We start from the raw sequence: 24,042 nt of genomic DNA, 5'->3' as shown, positions 1-24,042 counted from the left end.
TTATTAAAAACTCATACAAAATATATTTGTTTTTAGGCCTTCTGGCCATAAATACTTACATTTGGCCATAATTGCCTTCATTGCTCTAAGTGATGACACATTGTTGAGTCATTGTAATGTTATAAAGTCATACAAATAACACAGGGGTGAGGGCAGTTCAGAATGACCACTATTTACATCCAAGGTCTTTTTATATCATGCAGTGGGTAAAGACAGGGATGTTTTAAGAGTTAAGTGCTATGTCATTGTTTGCAACAATTATGAAAATTTATTCCCTTAATTAATAAATGAATTCACAGTATATTAAAATGTTGTTTTTTCATGTGCAGGCGCATATTGATAATTTCTTGCCAAACCTATATTTTCCCAGATATTTGACTAACTTGACTTTTCTTTAGAATCAGAGGGAAAAGTTCTGGGGTGCAATTGGAGGTTGAATTAAGGTTGCATCTGTTGCTCCACCCCTTTTATTATATACAGTAATCAATTTGAAAAGCTTTGTAATTGTGCTCTTGGGTCAAAAGTATTTCCAGCCTATGTTAAGAACAAAATTTGTGTAATTAAAAATGTATTCCTTAGATTATTTCTTTCAGAACTTGGTGATACATCTATTAGCTCTAAGTATGTGTCTTATTTGTTTAGGTAGAGATGCATACTTGGGTTTTATGTATGCCTGTGTGAAAGATGCCCAGATGTCACTGGCAACATTGGTGGGGTTTTGCTATGCATTAATGCCCTCTATAACACCATTTTTAATTCTCTCCACACATTTTCTGTTATGTTAATGTATGGACTCCTTCCTGGCCACAGAATGGTTGGACATTTTGACCTTGTGTTTCCATTGTATTATGTATCATAAGGTGTGTATACAATATTGTCATGGAATATCCATGAGTCTTCATGAAATATCTTGGTGACAAATGGCCAAATGTTTTTTTCAAGAACAGGTACATATTTTGCTGAGTTTATATTGCCATTTGTAGAGACAAAAGTGCCCTTGCTGTTGTAAGTGACACTTGCCAGAACACAGGGTTTTGAATCATCATGTTTTCTGAGGCATCGTGGGGTCCATTTCTTATCATCCCAGCACCATATCCTCATGTCTTTGCTAAGAACTATCATCTCAGAATATGAATTTTTAGTAATAATTATCTACAGTAATATGTAATTAGACAAATACTATGCCCACCTTTGAACTGGGTTATTTTTTATATCATAATTTTTGTCTTTATGATTCTAATTTTGTATCCATCAAATTTCAAAATCTGTCTGATTAAGATAATTTCAAAGGTGTACTATCATTAAAAGTATTTGTAATGTCCTTCAAAGATTTCTTGCTGTTTTTAATAATACGTAACATTAGTGTCTGTCCTGACATCTCTTTTCCAAGTTCCTCCAATTTATGGCCTATTTTCTATTTACCTAGTAATTTCTATACCTACTTAAACAGTTTGCAATGGTAACCAATTCAATCCTAATATTTCTGCAATTCTTGGCCCACTAAATCTCTCCCTGGATAACTGAACTTTCAATTCCTTTTGTTCTTTGCTCGTTTCTTTTCCCTTTCTACCCATTTTTTGCAGATGACATGTAAACAAAAGTGAAGTAATTCTATTTACATTTTTCACAGTAGTTTCATTACCAGGATGTTTATATTATGAAAACATGATTAAAGGCATCCATTTTGTGGAAATACTTTTGACTCTTGTGTATACTAGTATATCAGGGTATAATGAAACTTAATAAAAACTTGTTTAAAGTATACACATAGATCATTCATAATATAAATGAAACCAGTTAAAAACTTTTCCAGATATTTTCATTTGTTTTCAGTCTTTTGATAAAATATTTTGAAATTAAAACATCCTTATTTGTATGCAAAAGAATTCTGAGCACGCTCTGTATATTATTGCTTTTCTGTAAACAGATTATTAGTACTCTGATGGCATTTATCTCAGTCAATGATCTTGACTCAGGATTTTATCTGTGATGGTTTGTAGGGATCATAATACAAACAGTTATGAATGGATTTTATCACCTGGTTGTAGGTATATATGATAAATACATTGAATGGTGCCAGTTCATTAACTTGGGCTTTAAAAAATATTAATTATGCATTGAACCAAGCTTAGCCTGTGTGTTTATTTTGACAGTATCTGAGTTCACTGAAATCAAGTTCAGAGTCAGAAGTCATGGCAACAACATTTTTAACTTCACTTGCAATGTGAACACGTTAGTTCAAACATCTACAAAATTATTTTGTTACCAAGTTTTGTTTCTAGGAGTTTCTCAAGAATATCTAGTATGAATTAAATACTCATCAGTGGAAAAATAAAAGCAAGGGAGGAAACAGATTTTCCATGAATTCCTACAAATTCCATTTGGTCAGTAGAGTATCAGTCCCTTTGAGGGACTATTGTTATTTTCTTTCTAAATAGTATTTTGTGATTGTATTATGAACAACATGATATAGTATGTGCCAATAGCATCACCATGTTTTGTATAATATTTACTAGTATGTGATATGTTCATAAATTTGACTCATTCATTTTCATCCTTTTTTATAAATGCATTCTCACAGTATTGAAAAATAACTTTTTGAATGTGCAAATTGTACATACTACTTTTTTAGGCTTTAATATAAATTGAAACATTTTTGCTCAATGTCTATGAACACAGACATTTATGTATAAACCTGTTCTTTTCCCAAGTTTTAAACTATTTAGGAATGGGATATTTCATAAGTTATAAATACAAGTGAATGGCACATTTTTCAATAGTGTATTTACCAAAGGTTTTAAATGTTTACCTGAACTATTCTTTAGTTACCTCCCCTCCCCCCATTGGATGTATTGGTTTCGTGCTATTTGTTTATCCTCTGTCCTTTCCATAACACTTTCTTATAAGAAAGATATCCAAACAAAACTATTGAGCCAAAACAGACCAGATTATATATATTTAGGTATCTTGAGTGAATCTCATGAACTGATTAGATTCTGGTTTCTGTGACCTTATTTTTTAAATGTTTTATACATTTTTTAAACCTTTTGCTCTTGTATTCTTTGGGAAAATATATGTGTAAGCATGTTTAAGAAAAACAAATTTTCTAAAGCTTATTTGCATTAATATGTAGATGACCTGATTAGATTTAAAGGTCATTTTAACAATCTGTCCAGTTTTTAATACTTTGTACAGATTAAAAAAGTTTTGGATCTTTTTATTTTTACAAAATCTTTATGAGCATGAGTAAGCAAACATCATTTGAGGTAGGAAAATAATTTTTATAGGCTTTGTTTTAATATGTAGATAAATATAATTTGGTAAGCTTCTTGGTTTAAATATGTTGATAAGTTGATTAGATTTTCAGGCCATAACACTGATTGTTTCATTTGTTTTACACATTCTTGAACTTTTTTAACTTTTTTTGACAAAACCTTATTAGCACAATTTAGCAGAAACTATTTGGGGTTGACAAATGAAATTTGTCATGTATTTTTGTAGGCATATATAGATGATTAGACTTCTAGTTTGTTTTGGCAATTTTCAAAAGTTTCTTATTTTGGGACATTTGACTTGTTTGGTCTGCAGCATTTTAGAATCACAAAACAAAAATTGATTTTTGGGGCTTTTTGGTTCAAGATTTCAGCCTCTCTTTTTGGACAAATGTTAGACTTTTCCTAATTTTTGCAAAGCTGAAGCTTTCTTTATCTGCTTAAATTGACTGCACAGTTTTGATATTATGACTGGAAGACTCAGATCCAGACCTGAAAGATATGGAACTTTCTATGTCACACACATAACCAGATTATATTTATTCACTTTGATTGATTTTTTGTTTCCTTCTGTAATGCACCAGTGTCACAGAGTGGCATAATGTGTGTATTGCTTTTCTTGCCAACATTGTATGGTATACTTACTGCATAATTAAAAACTTTTCAGGAAAGCAAAGTTCAAAATGGGTAAGAGTTTTTCATGCATGCTTAATTTCTCAGAAACCTAAAAAAATGCATGCAAATGTTTTTCATATTGTTATTTATTAACTACCAATTTTAAGTTTATAAAAATTAAATTTATCAAATAAAACCATATTAGGGTTCAGTGAGGTTTATAAATTAGGGTTGTATAAAGCCTTACCTTTTCTTAATTTTTTTGGAGCATATAATGAAAGGAGATATATGCATAGTTATTTTCATAGGTTAGAGTGTACTTTGATTAAAATGATGTATATTTTAGCCTAGTTGCTCTCACATCCTTTGTATAGCAAGAGATGGCTCAGGTGGAATGGACATGTTAAAAATTCATTTTCTATCTCTTATGACTATTATCCTACTTGACTTGATGCCCAAAGAGCATTTTAATTGTTGCATTGCCACTCGAGGTTTTTTTATGACATCATCATGTATATGTTGTCATGTCATAAAAAATGTTTGGTTTTTGAGGAAAGTGAACACTTTTTCTTTATTGGGTCTGTTCATGTATGTGATTATTTTTTCTTTATTGGGTCTATTCATGTATTTGATTATTTTTCTTTATTGGGTCTATTCAAGTATGTGATTATTTTTTCTTTATTGGGTCTATTCATGTATGTGATTATTTTTTCTTTATTTGGGTCTATTCCATGATATGAATATTTTTTTTCTTTATTTGATCTTTTCATGGATGTGAATTATTTTTCTTTATTGGGTCTATTCACAGATGTGAATGTTTTTTCTTTTTTGGGTCTATTCCAGGATGTGAGTATTTTTCTTGATTTTTTTCTATCCAAGGATGTGAATATATTTTTCTTTATTGGGTCTTATTCTAGGATGCAAACATTTTTTTTCTTTATTTGAGTATATTCTAGGATGTAAATATTTTTATTTGTTAGGTCTATTCATGGATGTGAATATTTTTTCTTTGTTGGGTCTATTCACAGATGTGCATATTTTTCTTTATTTGGTCTATTCATGGATGTGAATATTTTTTCGTTATTGGGAATATTATAGGATGTGAATATATTTTCTTTATTGGGGCTATTCTAGGTAGTGAATAGGTTTCTTTATTGGGTCTATTCTTGGATGTGAATATTTCCTCCTCTACTGGGGCTATAAGTATATTTGTTTCTTTATTTTGTCTATTTTAGGACGTGTAGGTATTAAATTCATGCTATTTTCTAAACAATTCTGCAAAAACCAACAACTGAATAACAGTCAAGCATTGTATTTGCAAGTCCAACCTCTAAATCTATCCTTAATTTAGAAATATCTGCCCTTTTTTCCAATTGAAGTGGTTAATTGCCCCCTATATTTTCTGTTGTTGACTAAATCAAATCTTTATTTTGAAATCATGGGGTTATTATATATATACTATAGAACATCTGTGTTATGATCTCTCTTTTGATAGGTCCAAACAGGGAGTGACCAGTGGTCAGTCTAGAGTGACTGGTCAGTCTGGAGCTAAGAAGGGGCTATCATCACTTCTGAATGATGTCCAGGGTCATGGAGTGCCAATTTCTGATGAAGAAGCAATCATGAATCATATGGACCAGTTCTGTGCCCGAATCCGGCAGCTCATAGATGTCATCAATACACTGGCTCAATACACAAAGTAAAATAACAGGCATTTATTGATAATGGAATCAAAATTTGTACAGTGCTCTCTATTTTTTGAGTGCTGTTCATGGAGCCCATAAAAGTGACCCACATTATAAGTGTTGTTGTTGTTGTGGGGTTTAATGCCATTTTTCAGCACGATAGGCTATACATGGCGGCCAGTATTAATGGTGGAGGAAGAACCCGGAAAACCCCGGAAAGAACCACCGACCCACGAGAAGCTACTGGCAAGCTTTCTCACATGCCCACATTGGCTGAATCTTAGACTCGAACCGCCGCAGACAGAGGTGAGATGGCAGTGATCCGTAACGAAGAGCGCTTTAGACCACTTGGCCACTCGGGGCCCACACACATTATAAGTGAAGGAGTCTTGTAATGAGGGATGTTACAACATGGCTCTGTCCTAAAAGTGAATTACAACGCAAAACAGAGTATTTAATGGTGTGGGAGCTTGCTGTGATTGATTCCTAAGAGACAAGAACTTAAATAAAGTGTAATAAATTAAGGATCAATAATAAAACAAAATTTGACCAATTCAGTGTTATTTGTAACTGTACACTCAACAGAGTGGCATCTGTATGATACTGAGGGGATTTGTAATGAGAAACCCCTCTATTAGTATAAAAAGTATGAATTTTGGAGACCTTTTCAGTTCAATTTCATCAAAAAAAGACAGTTTATTATCTTTTGCCGTAAATTATTCGATAAAAAATTACATATTTAGTGATGAAAATATTTATGAATAGGGCCCATATCTTATCCCATGTAACTTGACCAGTTCATAAAAAGTGATATGGAGTTCCGGTCCATTTATGTATTTCAGTTATGCACTGAATTCGAATGATTCTGAATATCAGCCTTGTACAGGATGCATTGTTAAATTGCTTCCCTTTGCAAACTGATACTTATTCAGTCAATATGCCTTTTCTCAGGTAGCTGACTGGTCCTTCAACTTCCATAAGGTCCTCAGCACCATCCAGTATTTGTTAAATAATAAAGAGTACCTTTAACAATAGAATAAATTATGTAAGTTTAAGGAAATCCAGTTATAATTGTTATTTATATGTAAATTTTGTGAAACTCGCGCACATCAGGGTCCAGAAACATCGACCACACTATAAGTGAGGCGCGAGTTATCGAGGGACCTATAAAATAAGCCTCAAACCAATAAAGTGATTGACGACATAGAGGAAAAATAAGAGGGGGGTATGCAGATTATAGTGTTGAATACTCACTTTATAATCGTGCTGAGATTAACTGTGAATAAATATCTCTTCATAACGGTGTACTTTATTTATTATTTCCTCATAGGGCAACATTAATTTCAGGATAAATTACAGTATATTGAGGTGATCATCGAAAACATTATTCCACGTGGTTTCCGTTTGCTTAACACGTGTACCACTTCACACATTGTGTACTACGGCACTAATTTTTATGTTGAATTGGATACATTCTAGTTTTATTGTTTGATCCAAATTAGACGGTTTTTTTATATACAAAAGATTGACTCTTTTTGAGAAACAGTGTCGATCGAACGATAGATAGATTTGAATGCGATAGAAGTAAAATGGAAAACAAAAAAACAAGGGTTAATTAGTACCAACATATTTAATTGGTCTACAGATTTAAAGCAACGTAAATTAGAATAAGTTAATACTTGCCGTTCATGCCACGCTTGACAAATATCAATTCACTTTTTGAAAAAAATTAGTTAATTTTGTGTGTGTGTGTTACTCCTTGGTTTCTCTGCCGCCGAGCAAAGTCCCTCAGATTTCTCAACTGCATGAGCTTTACATAGTCAACATTTTGGGTCTCCAGCCACCTTATGGCAATATCAAAATATTTGATTGCTTCCTGTGCAGAGGGGGGAGGTGGTGCAAGTTCTGCGTCTGCATCACTTTCAACACTTGTGGTACTCCAGTTAGAATCGTCTTCTGCTGCAAATTTGTTCGTTATAGAATTAATTATTGTTTCATCTGACATGTATTCAGCTGTGGGGCAATCATTGTCAGCACAAATCCACTTCTCCATATCATCGAGAGAAACGCCCATCTCAGGACCATGAGTCTGTACGAATTTCTCCCAAATAGCCTCGGCATTAATGACATCAGTTTCACTGAAACATTCGAAGTCACTATCATCGTCGCTGTCTCTGTTACTGTTTTGCTTTACGTCAAATGCAGCTGCAAGACCCTTAGTCCAGCACCCCAGGTCTCTTGTAATCGATTTTTTAATGCAACAAACACTTCACCAAGTTGTTGATCAGAACAAAGCCGGCATGTAATTAAGTTCTCACAGAAGTACTCACGGGTTTCGATGTGACGGTCGATTGACTTTTTTCATGTTTTCAATGAACAGAATATGTTGTGATTATAATGTTTACACTGAAATGGAATTAAAGGATTAGAACGTGACTTTCACACAGGAAGACATTTAAATGGTGTTTATTTCATTCTTTGTTGCCACCTGTTAGCATTTACCAGAAGTTTTCATTGGTCGCTATTTCACCAGACTGTTTATTTACAGTATACTGACAACTATTTATCATAAAAACTTACATAATATATGATATCTTGAAACAGAGGTCTTGCTAGGATTTTAAACCTGGGTCTTTCTGCCTCTGAATTCAATCACTAAATATCAGTACATTTTCTCACCCGGCCACCAGTCAAAGCCTTTGAACTAGCCGCCTAGCTATTGCATCATGTTCTTTTTCTTATGTACTCTTATAAAATGGCAACATGTATGTACATCAAAGAGTCTTTCAGTCACTGAATTCTGTCATTGTAAATATCAGCACAGTTAACTGATCAACACATTTTTCCACAAAGCAGGTGGCTGAAACAGGACCGGCAAATCTTTGAATTTTCCTGCGCACCTATTACATGCATACGGAGGACTCCTGCCTCATTGATTTTCTGTGTCCCAGATCAAAAATTGGCATCCAAATACGCGTAATTAAGCGTTTTCGAGATCTCTGAAATTAATTCTTATTTAGAACTTGCAAATTTCAAAATATGGATTATATTTTTACGGGCATTAATCACCATTTTCGATGATAAAACGAGCAATATATCAAGGTTTAATTTATCCAATTCTTATCGTAATTTTTTCATGTTCAGCATATTTTAAAGATATTTTAAATACATTTTCTCTGGAAAAAATCGGGAGCCAAGATGGACACCGCGTTATAAGCGGGATCGCGAGTTATCCGGGCGCGAGTTATCGAGGGAGCAGTGTATGTCACAAATACAGAAGTAGCAAGAATTTCCAGAATAATCCACAATTTTTGCTTGCCTTAATTCATACAAAAAATAATTTTTTTTCACTTGTTATTAGGTTGGTAAAGGCCACAAGTGGAATTCCCAAGCCCAGAAAAGAGAATCTGGTAATTGATGACCAGTCAGAGGAGGATGACAAAACTAGGTACAGGAAAATGAATCAAGAATCACAGCAAAGGCCAAAAAGTGAGTGATTTAACCATCCATATTTGAAAAATAATTGTTATTAATTCCACAGGTCAAGTAGAGATTTTGTAGTGTTCAACTATGAGGAAGATTATCCTTGATGAAAATGGCACAAGATTATAAGCAGCTGTAATATCATGTATTTAAAAGCATATAAAATACACCAAATGGTTAATATTATGCAAACTTAATATTAAATATTTATTATTGTATAAAACACTGTCAGATAGTATTGACCTAGATCTTCTGTGGCATAATGTGACAACAGATCAGTGTCAGTGATGTTTACCCAAAACGGTAGTATGAACAGTGCATTATGTGGAGACATATGGGTTTATGATGTTTACTTAAAACATAAGTAGAATGAACAGCATAGATTATTGGTTTGTGTATAATGTGGATCGAGTTCTGATGTTCATTATAAAACATGACTAGAATGCACATCATACATTCTGATTTGTTGGTGCATCATATTTAGGTTGATCTGGGTTAATACTTTAGATGCACATTATGTGTGTATGATTGGAAACAGGACTATTTGGATAATGAACAACAGGGTCCATTTAGGAGGCAAAATTGTTCCACTTGTTAGAATATCAAATAATTGTATCAGGGCAAATTGGATTTGTATTGAAGACAAATTAGAACAATTCCAAGAAAATATCTACCTTAAAATGCCAGCTTATCTAAAACCCTTAAGATAGTCTGTAGCTTTTCCAAAGAGACAAACCCAGTCTAAGCCATAGGCTTGGAAGATGCCACTTCATTTTGAATTTTCTGGTAGAACCAAAGTCATCGCACACTGATATAAAACAAAACACAAAATATCTATCCTGATTGTAGGACACAGTAAAACTAAAATTTATTAAATATACCATCCTATGCAATTTTGAGAGACTGAATGTTTGAGTGTAATTTGAACTTGGGTCTGAGATCTCTTGTTCATAGGACCATTTTTGTCCTCATTATTGCTTCGGTTAAGCTCAATACCAGTCTGTGTAGATTGACACATAGGGTCAAGTTGTCCATTGTCAGAATTGAACAGGAGTACTACAGGTTATGTCAGATGTGCCCCTGAGCTATACAGCATTTATACAAAGTTTCACATTTAGAACAAAAGTTCAAGTGCAGTGTAATAAGTTATCCTGTAGAAGACATTTTAATGGCAGAGTAGTAGCAGTGTAGAATATTTGATGGTATGTTAGTTGTGTACAATATTTGATGGTATGTTAGTAGTGTAGAATATTTAATGGTGGAGTATGGTTGTAGTGTAGAATATTTGATGGTATGTTAGTAGTGTAGAATATTTAATGGTGGCATATGGTTGTAGAGTAGAATATTTGATGGTATGGTAGTAGTGTAGAATATTTGATGATCGAGTAGTATTGTAGAATTTTGGATGTCTGTAGGTATATGGCAACAAAGATAGAACAGTTTGTAATGCCTTACCTGCTTGTAGCTAAATAGAAATTTTCAAACACTGTAAATTTGCTGTTTTCATTGAGTACCTATTCTCATGGATTTTGTGGTTGCTTTTTAAGTCGCAGTTTGAAGAATCAGTGGACAATAATTCTCAGTGGAAATAGTAGAACCCTTTACCACATAAACAAATTTGAAGAATCAGTGTAACATATTTTCTTTCTGGAAACAGGAAAACCCCTTCCAAGATCCACAAATGTGAAGTCTGTGGTCAAGAATTTATCTATGGAAGAAGTAGAACCCCTTTCCACATCCACATATTTAAATATTATGTAAATGTAATTTTTCCCCAAACCAAGAAAATTTATAACAATGAAAATAAATAAATTGACACGATCTTCCATGCTCGAACAAAAACTTATAGTAATGCTTTTTTTCATATAGATATTATTGTTACTCATGCTCTTTCTTTTTAACTATGTACACTTATCTGCAATTGCATTATAACTTAAGGTTTGAAAACTAAAGTTATTATAATTATTATTATTTGAAGTTTTGAATAAGAAAATATCATATCTTGATGAGTAGATGTGTGTGTATGTGTCTATATATATATATATATATATATATATATATATATATATATATATATATATATATATATATATATATAAAGAGAGAGACGGACAGACAGACAGAGAATGTTGCAGATTCAAAACAGTTTCTCACTGTTTCAACCTGAACAGTTTACACACACAAAGCAAACACTAAACACAAAATGTAAGAAAAAATCTGGATTCCTACATGTTAGAATTACTAGGGGTAATTTATAATAAGGGATACAGAAATAATAAGTTGTGTATCAACAAGAAACAAGTGGGTTATTGGGTTATTGTGTCTATCAGATAGAGAACTAATATATATATATATATATATATATATATATATATATATATATATATATATATATATATATATATATATATTGATTTACAGCTAACCCCATCCTTACATGATAGTTGCATTCCTAAGAGTGGTTGTGTTATTCCAAATTGCATAAAATGTTTGGTTTCACAGCCTTTAATTTTCATTGAAAAATACCTAATTCAGTCAACTTTAATACCGTTCATTTTAGCCATTTATTAATCCTAATCTTTTTGGTGTTAGATAAATGATTTCATTATATTTTAGTCTTCACTGAAAAGTAAAATTAACAAAATTCATATGAAACATTAACGTGTAACAGTTTGATTTCTTATAGTATCCCATGTAATAATGTTAGCCATTAACTGTTTATGTTCTGAAATGTTTACGTTTGCATAGAAAATATCAGTAATAACTTAATTCTCTTTCCTAATTCAAGGTTAAAAAAAGCAAATAAATGATAAAAGCTAAAGAAAATACCCCAACATTTTGGAACCACATACTCATACATGACAGTTGACCATGCTTCCACTAGATGATGCAAGTAACAAAATGCCACATCTGAATTCTTGGTCATAATGTGATCAATATCTCTTGACCACCATGACTTTTTGCCATTATCAAATTTATTTCTTGTGGAAAATCCACTAATGCATGCACTGTGATAAAATTTTACAAATTATATGTATGTGGTAGATATGAATATGTTACCATTTTTTCATAGCTCCATCTGAAATAGGTAAGATATGGTGTTGTCAAGTTTAGGAAGCTTTTGGTCAGTAGGACATTGGTGTTATGTGGCTTGATTTCTGAGTAGCTGTCATCACAACTACATACAACACCTTTATTTTGTCTCATCAACACTTTTTGTTTTTCATTGTCAGCATTTCTTGTCAGACCAATACAATAGATCTTATGTAAGTGTTAATTAGATACCATATGTGCTTGCTTATAAGATCAGTCCAACTGCAAACTGAACAGACCCAGATCTGCTGGCACATTATGTACTGGCAGGTCTGTGTCTCTGCAGTTTATTAGGAGTAATCAATGAAACAAACCATATGAACCTTGATCTGCAGGTGCATTATGCTACAGCAGATCAGGATCTTTGTCATGTGCAGTTTGACTCAACTTATAAGCAAGTATATACAGTACAAATTTTATGTACCAAGTGGAATTTATCATGTCTGATGAATGTAAGTTTAAAATTATATGTATTTCATATAAGTAATTGCAGTAATTTAGTATTACTTAATGGCTATTCCATGTAGGGTCCATCAGTAAGTTATTTCATAGTTTTACATGTGCTATTTATAATGAGGCACCAGGGTGCTATTTGAATGTAAGGTGATAAACGCTGTTATGTCATGGATCATACATATTTCAGTATCACATTATCACATTTTACTAATTGTTGATAAAATGTACATATATATACACAATTAATGTCATTTTGTCTTTGTAGGGCACACACTGTGTCTTTATATGACATACACTGTGCTTAAATTTTCTTTCTATTATACTAAATGTGATACAGGAAAAGGGAACAAAATATTAATAACTGATCACTTTGACAAATCATTTGGTTTTGAAACTAGGGTCACACAGATATGTTTCACTTAGCAAGTGTCTGAATTTACATGGCTTGGTTTTCCTGTTTGTGTATTCTATCTTGTTTTTACATTTATGCTGACTTAAGATTATATGTATATATTTATTACTGAAAATATAAAAATAAAAAGACCCTACATTAACATTTTGATGCTTCAGAGCTATAATAATTTAAAATCCCTTTAAAATGTAGAAGGAAATTGTGAATTTTTGCATAAATGGCAGCAATGATATCTGTTTACATTTTTTATATGACCAAGTTGAATAATTGTATATACTTTACAACTGGTGTTTCATCATAATCTTTTTAGGACATCTAACTGTATATTCTTGTCTTTTTTGTTTCATTTACACAAAGAGTTTTGTTTATTATATTATTAATAATTTTCTTTATTGTGCCTGTTTTCAATGGTCATGATAATAATCACCATTGTAACAGTCTTATAGACACATGTGTTATGCCTGGAATGTGTTCAACTGTCTACTCATCCAGGAATAGAAGAAAAACAAAATAAAGCAGGAACATCATAATAATGCCCCTTTAAATAAAGAGGGTTATGGATGATTGGCAAGACAGATAATTTGATCCATAAGTACAAACCAAAATCTTTCTCTTTTTCAGTTATGCAGATATTGACTCTTCATCAATAGCATTGGTTTTCATGTTCCATTAGTTTTGTTTGAAGTGTCAGGAGAATTCTGTTTTTTAAACAGAGATTTGTTTAAAAGGAAATTCTTCTTCTTCTTTCATCTTGTAATGCAGTATGGCAGCAGTTATCATGCCAGACTTTTTATGACCAGATAGGTATTGGGTTTGAATCATGCTTGGACCAAGTCAGGTCATTTACCATGGTCACCCTTTTCTGAATTGCTCAAACATTATATAACCATTAATAATAATAATAATAATAATAATAATAATAATTTATTTATTTATTTATAGAGGGTGACTCATTTAAAGTAAAATGCTATTTTCCTTTGTTATTCTCTTCAGTTAAATTCAACTGTTAGACTGTACCTAGATCTATGTGTTGATGTACCATTAAACTCCAATCAATCAGCCAGTTTTCTTTTAATCCAGTAGTGAGACCATCATATCTTTTATTTTCTTGATATTGTATAGATTTTCAAAACTTTTATATTTTCTGATAGTGTTTCTTTAAATAGTATTATCTCACAATGGACATAATTCTTGATGGGTCTCTGTTTGATGGTTTAACAAGGAAATTCAAACTTATTCTCTCTGTCAGTAGTTTTCTCATGTTTGATATACCTAATGTTAGTATAGTGGAATAGTTGAATTTAACTTTTAGTTTGTAGAAAACAGTTGTTATTGACATAGATTAGACTTGAATGGAGCTATCTTTTAGCATTGCTAAAGTCTGCAATTTATCAAAATTACATTAAATGTAATATACACTTGATAATTGATTTCTGAATCCCTATAAGCATGATTTTCATTTTCTTAACAATTTTTTTTTTACCAAAACAGCACCTGACATAAAAATGGAATTGGTTTACTGGGAAATTAATAACTAACTACCCTTTTTTAATATGTGGACTGATTCTCAGTACTTTTTCATGACTCGGAGTCTGGATCAGTCTCATAAATATCAAGACTGAAAACATAATCATGGTATGACAGACACCTATCAAAGTTGATACTTTGGTTACGTGGGGAATTCTTGTTCCACTTGTTTTTAATAGAATTCTTTTTAATATTAGGGAGCGTTTTCATTAGTTAAAAGATATTTCAAATGATTTTCACTTTCAGAAACATGAAAACTGTAATTTAATTGGTGAATTGAAAGATTGTACATGTGTCCATCCGATCTATTTATAAGTAACTCTTGATTTTAATCAAATAGAGTTTTGTTATAAATATGCAGCAATTTGTTTGTTTCAAAGTCAGTTGCAGCATGCACAGACATGTCTGTTTGTGAATTCTTGGGAAAAATAAATGTAACGAACTGCTAGAGTAAATACAGTTTGCCTTGAAAAACCTTATAAAACCCATTTTATCCTCAATTAAGTAATAAAGAATAATGGTATATTTCCAGAATTGTGTATGTGTGTAATGTAATGTGAGAGGATACATATGCCAAGTCTAGTTCAACACATCATTGCATTGATTCACAATCTTAATTTATCCCAGATTTTCATGTAGGTGATGTTAATGAGAAAAATTACATATCTTAACTTAAAGTGTTGCTTCCTTCACCTTGATTCAGCCTAACAACTGATTGAAAAATAATGATTGTCTAACTTAACAAATGTCTTGTTGAATGTATTTGTCAATGAAAATGTATTAATTAAGCAGACAAAATTCAATGTATGAAATGTCACCATTGCTATTTTTGTTTTGTTATTATTTGCTGACTGTTTCTTAGTCCTTTTCTTAGACTTGTCTCTACAGAGTCAGGAAGCTAGTGAATAAATATAGTAACCAGTCAACTTATCAAAATAAAACTGGTAACATCATGTACATTGAAATTTTATCTGCTAAATTATTGAATAAGTATTAAGTCAGTTTTGCTTTACAAATATACTCAGCAGGACACATGTTTAAATTAAAGTAGGTTATGATTTTTTTCAGTAGGTTGATACAATTTCTAGAAAATGCTGAAAAGACTGAATCATGTGGCTAGTAATTTTATAATTGTCAATAACCTTTTAATTCTTAGATTTGAATTATGATGATGAAGAGGATATAGAATTACGGCTGACAACACAGACTCATCTAGCATCCCCAGATCGAAGTTTAAAGGTTATTGCAGAAGATGATGAGAAAGCTGAGGACTCAGATGAGCAGGAAGAGGAAGAGCTGGTGACAGCAAAGGAAGAACGGAAGCACGACCCTACAGCTGATCAGGCCGATGAGGTGTTTGATGTCGTCAACAACCGGCATGGCTTGTCTGACGAAGAGCTGGCCATCTTGAGTAACGGAGATATTTTTAATTTATTGGTTTTACCAAGTTCAGTTTGGAAATGTTTTGAATTTTTTTTAATGATGAGGTTCATATTGTATGGACATCATGAATCACATTTGGGTGAATACAGCTCTTATTTGTTTTAACAAAGTAATTTGAGTTCTCAAATGCCAACTGCTTTATGTTGCAAGCTGTTGCCAAACTTGGTGTTGTTTCTTGAATTGTGTATTTCATTGTGTATTTGGTATTTTTACATTATAAACTGATAGTTCAAAAAAGGTACCATGTTTTCAGAAGTACCTCTGTCAATGTTCATTCCTAATCTTGGGTCAATGAAAGCCATTTAAGGCTGATATTAACTCATAAGCATTATTTTTTTCGGTCCTTTTCTTTGCTTCAAAAATAGTGTTTGACCAATGTGAGAATCACATTTACATCTAATGAAGCTATGATGACCTCAGGATCTTACTGGATTTCATCAATGTTTGTATCCCAGAGCCAATGTACTGAGCTGACCTCACTGCATGTGTCAGTTTTGCTTTCAGTGGTATAGTCAGTATGCTAAAAATGTAGAAGCTGCCAACTAATAGTCCCCATGCATGCCCACATTACTAGTAACCTCAGTAGTGTAGTGTATCAGCCACATGTACTGGCAGTCTTCATGGAAGTACACATTTACTGGCAGTCTGCATGAAGTACACATTTACTGGCAGTCTACATGGAAGTACACATTTACTGGCAGTCTACATGGAAGTACACATTTACTGGCAGTTTACATGGAAGTATACATTTACTGGCAGTCTACTTGGAAGCACACATTTACTGGCAGTCTACTTGGAAGTACACATTTACTGGCAGTCTACATGGACGTACACATTTACTGTCTACTTGGAAGTACACATTTACTGGCAGTCTACTTGGAAGTACACATTTACTGGCAGTCTACATGGATGTACACATTTACTGGCAATCTATATGGAAGTACACATTTACTGGCAGTCTACATGGAAGTACACATTTACTGGCAGTCTCCAGCTGATAGATTTCTGTTTTTGGGGTTCTTTATGCAAATTAGCAGTCCCAGAATGACTGTTGCTTTCTGGATTCAGTCTGGATCCAGGTTGTCATTTTTGACTCAGTTGAGTTGGTCATGGAACCTGACTATAGAGATATTGGTACTTTAATCTGTTCTTGTGGTTCATGCAGAACACCTGTTTTGCTTTTATGTTTTATTATCATCTAGAAATATCATCCTAAAAACAAAAACATTTTGAAGTCAAAGGGGACTTCATCTTTTTAAAGTCAAAATAATCAATACAGAATTATCAAACTGAATATTCAGATGCCTGGCCATTAAAGGTGAAAAAGAAAGGGAAAGTGACAATTACATGAAAAGTTTAGTCATATGTGCAGCAGGAAAGATGCTGCTGCCTACATGTGAATTACAGAAAATTTAATAATGATTGTATCAGGATGAGATATATTACAAAATGATTGTTGAGTTTGGAACTTCAATTTCTGAAACTGAACTAGGCATCATAAAGACCGAAGCATACTTTACAAACATTTTAGTCAAACATAATATTGCTTTGTCTTCCACACTTCTAAAATATTTTCCAATGCATATTTTCTAAATTGACAGTAGCAATAGATGCAAAATACCAAAATTAGAAACCCTGCTGAGAATATCTCAGTCTCATTACAATTTGGTGTGTATGTAGTGATTCAAACTTTAGGGTTATGTCAACATTTTCTCAGCTCTTAACTCAACAAGGAAAGATGTTATAAAGTTTATAAGTTTATAAATTATAACATTAGTTGTATTTTTGTGCTCAGATAGTTTCAAGACTATGGGGCCAAAGCCACATGAAAGCCTGGTATGATTTTGATCTGTACATTGTTTATTACAGGGAAATATTATCCTGAGGATGAGGAAGATGAGGGACCCAGCATCAGTTTCATATTGATGGATCATCTGAAGAGTATGAAACATGCCATGAGTGATCACGTCACAACCAAAACCATGCTGGATGTAGAATCTAAGGTAATGTGTGACACACATTAATGAAAAGCAAATGAATTAAAATTTTTACTACTACAGTAGCAAAATGGTGTCACAAAAAACTTAAAAGATCACAGGTCATTAGATTTAAAACAGGCACCATTCAGTAGAAAATCTGGCAACGACATATGGAAATAAATAAAGTAAAGTTTTGCCCGTTGACTAGATTTATTAATACTTTGTACATTTATTACTTTTGTCTAACAATGAACGCTCTGTTATGGGTAATATTCTTTGTTCTACCTTGGATTACGTCAAATGTCAAGTAAATAGGAAAAATAGGAAGATGTTGTTATAATATGATATATTTTGGTTAAGTGTACAGCACTTCTCACTGTAAGGCCTTTCATTATAACACCATTTCTTTTATACATCAGGTATAGTTACAGGATCCCATTTTATTATGAAATAGTAAAATTATAGTTATAATGTACATTGTTATAAGGTGGTGTACTCCATGGCTCCCATATGCATCATTATTGTGCAGGAGTGTTGTATTATGTACCTCATTATAATGCAGAAGACTCCATGACTCCATTAGACAGCATTATAATAATGGAATACTGTACCATATTCTTTACTATAAGACAGTATACTCCATGGTTCCCATAGACATCATTATAATGAAGGAGTGCTGTATTGTATACATCATTCTAAGGTGGTATACCTCATGTCTACTACATTATAAAGAGGGAGTGTCTATCATGTACTTCTTTGTTAGGTGGCATATTCCATGTCTCCCATAGACAGTACTATAAAGAGGGAGTGTCTATTATGTATTTCATTATAAGTTGGTATATTCTATGTCTCCCGTATACAGTGTCATAATGAGAGAGTGTCATGTACTTCATTGTAAGTTGGTATATTCCATGTCTTCCATATACAGTGTTATAAAGGGGGAGTGTCTATTGTGTACTTCATTGTAAAATGATATATTCCATTGTCACCCACAGATAACATTATTAAAAAAGAGTGTCATGTACTTCATTGTAACTTGGTATATTCCATGGCTCCCATTGACAGTGTTGTAAAGAGGGTGTGTCTATTGTGTACTTCATTGTAAGGTGGTATACCTTATGTCTCCCATAGACAGCATTATACTGCAGAAATTCTGAATATTCTTAATTTTTTAGACTGGTGATGGTTATATGCACTTTTATTTGATATGTTCATATCGATAATGAAATGTATTACAGTATAACCATTTCTTTGGTTTGATATTTATCTTGCTCAGTTAGATTGAATGGCATATTTCCATCAAATGGTTAATATAAGTAGGTGGGGTGGGGAAGCATAGCAAGGTAAATAAGTATATGTCCACACTAAGCATATAATGAACAATACAGATATTGTTAGGAGAGCAAATATGTGTCATAGGCTTAACTGATCTTTTACAAATATGCATGTATATATGCCCATATGTTTGCTACAGAAATACCAGATATCCCATGTGCACTTTTTGTCTGTATATGCTAATTTTATATGTGTATACTAATTATCCTAATTTTGCAGAATTCCTTTTTGTTTCTTGTAGGATGAAGCCAGATTTGATGATCATTACAGAAGTTTCCAAATGATTGTCACTGATGTTGAAAAATTTCTGGGTGCCTATTTACGTGCTATATTCATCAGGAAGATGAAGACACAACAGGGTCTTGACATTATCACAAGGTATAACAGAAAAAAAGAAATTAAAATAATGTATAATTTATGGAGAGAAAAAGACAGAATGAAGATGATGTTAAAACAGGTTTTTCTTTGAAATGACTATATTGACCATATTGCTGTTTAGTTTGATTTTGGCATCTAGTCAGTTTATGAATTTAAAAAAATTGGAAAATTCAGCTAAACATTTACATGAACCTGAAAATTTCTGCAAAAAAATATGGCTGTTGATTAATTATTGCTTTCAATTAATTATGCATCTTCCAGACCTGACCGCCCATACAGTTTTTGAAATGACTCGTAAATTACAGACCACAGAATTACTGCTGTCAAATTGAGAAACTGGCTTGTCTGTCCTTGATCCAGATGTGAATTTCATTTTAGATTCAGTGGAATTGAGCAGGGAACCAATCAAATGTGTAAAGTTGTACTTCAGATGCTTTAAATTGCTCATATTTTTGTGCAAAATGCCTACATGATCAAGGTGATGCTGTAACATCAAATGTGTGTGTGTGTACTCTGGAATTTTAACGTAGCTTTAACAATTTTTCAGTCATATTGCTATTATGTCTGCAGTGTGACAGTTTATAGTGATGTCTATCACTGGGGCATCATGCCGCAAACATGTAGCATGATGTCCCACCCAGTCACATTATCCTGACACCAGGCCGACCAGTCCTGACACTAACCTCTTAATGCTGAGCACCAAGCGAGGCAGCTGTTAGTACCATTTTTATAAGTCTTTGGTATGACTCGGCCGGGGATCAAACCCATGACTTCCTGCATCTGAGGCAGACGCTCTAGCATTGAATGAACATAAGCACATTGAAGATGAAAGAGACAATGAATCTCTTTATAAGGTAAAACAATCAGCATAGAAGTATAAAAAGGAATGTTCAGATTCTCAAGAAAAAAGCAAGATAGGCAATAATTACATTTATTGGACATTGTGTCATATTGGATTGAGTATGGGAGGAGAAATGATTGCCATTGCCATTGTAAAAAATTAGAGATTACATCAGGTTGGGAGGTCAAGTGACAAGCTTGTAAGCCCTATGGGGTTGGGAACTGCAGTTTCTGAAACTGTACTGGATGTAATTAAGATCTAAGTGTACTTTACAAACTTTTTTAGTTGAACATAATGTTTGTCTTTGCTGCATTAGTCTCAGATCACACTTTTTAAATTTTCAAATGCATGTTCCCAAATTGACAATAGCAATACATGATATTTTATTACATCTGATTGAAACATTGTCTAACTTATGGAAATAGTATGACTGCCTGACTGAGTAATTCATGCTAGGGTTGGCAGATCTATAACACAGTAGCAACTGTAATGCACTTTATGATTAGTTAAACTTTCACATTTTAATCAGTAAAATATATGATTTATTGTTGGAGACTTTTAAACTATGATGACATCATGACTGTCCTTGTGATGTTATGCCAGGGAGCCTTGCGTTTTTGGTTATTGTGCAATTAAAATGTCCATATTGTGTTAGAATAGGGATAAAAGCCTTATGTTTTAGATGTTACAATATTAATAATGGTTACCATAGCTGCTTGCCTAAAACTTTGGTTCAGGATAGACCATGATCAGTCCTCACATAATGTACCTGCAGATCAGGGTCTGTGTTTTTTGTTCTACTTATTAATCTTAATAAACTCCATAGACCCAGATATGTTACATCATGCGATGGCAGATATGGATCTGTGCATTTTTGCAGTTGGCTCTAACGTATGGATGAGGATATATTGTATATTGTTTTCATCAGCTTCTTAAATACGTTTCCAGTACAGCATGATTTACAGCAGTAAAACAATCATTAATAATTACAAATTTTCACATCAAACTCAATTTACAGCAGTAAAATCCTCATTAATGTCCTCAAATTTTCAGCAGTCCAACTCAGTTTAAAGCAGTAAATTCATCATTATTGTCCACAAATTTTCATGTCAATCTCAATTTACAGCAGTAAAATTATCATTAATGTCCTCAGATTTTCACCAAACTCAATTTACAGCAGTAAAATTATCATTAATGTCCTCATATTTTCACCAAACTCAATTTACAGCAGTAAAATTATCATTAATGTCCTCAAATTTTCACCAAACTCAATTTACTGCAGTAAAATCATCATTAATGTCCACAAAGTTTCAAATGCAATACTGTTGTCCACCAAATGAACTGGTGTTTTATGAAGGGGGGAATGATGGAATCTTGCATTATTATTCATGCTTTGCAAATTAATAAACTGGGGAATGATGGAGTCCTGCATTCTTATTCATGCTTTGCAAATTAATAAACTGGGGAATGATGGAGTCTTGCATTCTTATTCGTGCTTTGCAAATTAATAAACTGTGATAACCTCCATTCTTATAAGCCCATCATAGGCTCAGAAAGGCTTAAATATCATCACAATTTGTTGACACCTCCTAGCCCTTTCGTAGCATGTCTTGCTGTTTAGGACTTAGAAGTGGCACCCTGTTTTTATAATTATGTGTGTCTTGTATGTGTTTCCCTGTCCCCCCCCCCCCCCAGTGTTTGGTGTTTATTTGTTTTAGATAAATAATAATATAAATAGTATATGACTTTTGCAGGGTTGCTTTTTGTTTTGCTCATCATATTGTTTTTGTTTCTTTATCCCATAAGCTTTGGTAATATTACATACTCCCTTACATACTCCCTTACCTTGGCCTGGGTTGGCCTTGGGCCTGGTTTCCATTTTCCCTTTGCTTGGAGCTTTGGTCTGTACTCCCCACCCCTTGGAACATTTTGTGCCACTGGTTGGTTTCCGTCCCTTTTCCCCTTGGTTGTTAAGAACACATAGTGACTTTGCCAGAGTCATTTTGTCCTGTCATTGTAGTTTATGTGCATGTTTTGTTGTTTTTGTTTGTTATTGTGAGGACTGGCGCTATCTTGGTCAAATCATGTATTGGTCTGGATGCCCTATCTATTCCTAAAATAAGATTTTGGAATATATAAGGATTTAAGCCGAAAAGGGAATTTAATAATATGTCTACTTGTTGTGGTCTCTATTGTATGTGCTTTTATGCATTTCTGTTGATATTTTATTGTTGTTCCGGTGTTATTATGAATTGTATTTTGGAAGAGGCATGTTTTTTTGTGTTTTTTTTCTGGCCTATGAGTTTTGGATTTAATATTGAATAATTTGTTGAAGAGTTTAAGTTTGGGATTTGTAGGGTGATTTACTACTGTTGTGGGAGGCTCAAAACTTAAGATTCTCTTGAGATGGCTCATCTAAGGATGGCCTTTTTGTATTTGAGCTCCCCCTCTTCTGTTTTCCATGTATAAATTATTGAGTGTTTGGGCAGGTAACATCAGATAAGTAGGATGTGGTCATGGTGGTATGCGTTTGCTGTATATCATTACTCTTGAGTGTGCACTTTTGGCTTTATGCTATACATTTTTTGTTTTTTTTCGTCTGCATTCATATTCAGGTAGCTATGAAATTAGCTTTATACAGATCTAATGCCCCTTTAATGGCTTATAGCTTGGGGGGGGGGAAGTTTTGTAGTCAGGTAAACGGTGCTGATTAGTGTATAGTGGTGGGGGGGGAGATATGGTGGAGGGATGTTATCGACTAAACAAGTGGGCCTGTGGAGAAACTAATTAGCTCCCCGCTGTTTGTGCTTGTAATCTGATCTTATAGACAGGTGTGAGAGCCTAGGTGTATTTTCCGTGTTGGTAGGAGTGGGGGGGGGAAGAAGTGTAGGAGTGGGTAGGCAGAGTTCAACTCTTAGGTTACTGTTAATTCTGTTAGCCATATGTTTCTTCTTCTCATACCCATAGTATTGTATATGTAGTCAGTTATTTTTTTATACAATTTGGATTCAATAATGTCCCTAGTGTATAGAAGCTGATTTTCATTGTAATATCCTATCGTATTTTGAATTTTGTTTATAATTTTATTACTATGTGTTTCATTCTTTTTGCATTGTAAAATTAAATGTTTTTCATGTCTGGGCCATTTTTACATATTGGACAGGGGTTGATGTTCTGCAGGATTTTCATTTTGAAAACATTTTCCCCTGTCCACCATGCATTGTGTAGATATAATAATAGTCTTGCTTGCTTTTTTGTCTCTTTTATTTTTTGCCCATTGTTTCCATATGGGATCCCATTTAATAGTAGGATTGTTTATTTTTACTTTATTTAACATGTTTTTGTGTCTTATTTCATATGTTTACTGATATATATTTTTTTCCTGTATTTTTCCATATCTTTGTCTTCCCTATAAAGTTTTAGTGTATTAGTTATTCTGTAGATAGTTTTAGATGGACATAGTACTTTAGTAATTTTATTGTTCCTATATATTTCTGGTTTGTTTTCAAGAGAAATCCAAACC

General features: G+C 33.0%; 1 protein-coding gene across 1 annotated transcript in view; it reads left to right on the top strand.

The window, feature by feature from the left end:
- The window catches only part of LOC149786113 (uncharacterized), a 76,939-nt gene that overhangs the window by 27,138 nt on the left and 25,759 nt on the right, over positions 1-24,042 (top strand). The window contains exons 7-11 of the mRNA XM_089978116.1: positions 5,383-5,586; positions 8,934-9,061; positions 15,700-15,954; positions 17,856-17,989; positions 19,542-19,678. Coding sequence (XP_089834242.1) covers positions 5,383-5,586; positions 8,934-9,061; positions 15,700-15,954; positions 17,856-17,989; positions 19,542-19,678 — 858 coding nt within the window. The remainder of the gene's footprint in view (positions 1-5,382; positions 5,587-8,933; positions 9,062-15,699; positions 15,955-17,855; positions 17,990-19,541; positions 19,679-24,042) is intronic.

The sequence above is a fragment of the Sinohyriopsis cumingii genome, chromosome 12 (genome assembly GCF_028554795.1).
Source record: "Sinohyriopsis cumingii isolate HCF-2022 chromosome 12, ASM2855479v2, whole genome shotgun sequence".
Taxonomy (NCBI): Eukaryota; Metazoa; Mollusca; class Bivalvia; order Unionida; family Unionidae; genus Sinohyriopsis; species Sinohyriopsis cumingii.
Note: the sequence above shows the minus strand (reverse complement) of the source record. Positions and strands in the feature narration are given on the sequence as shown.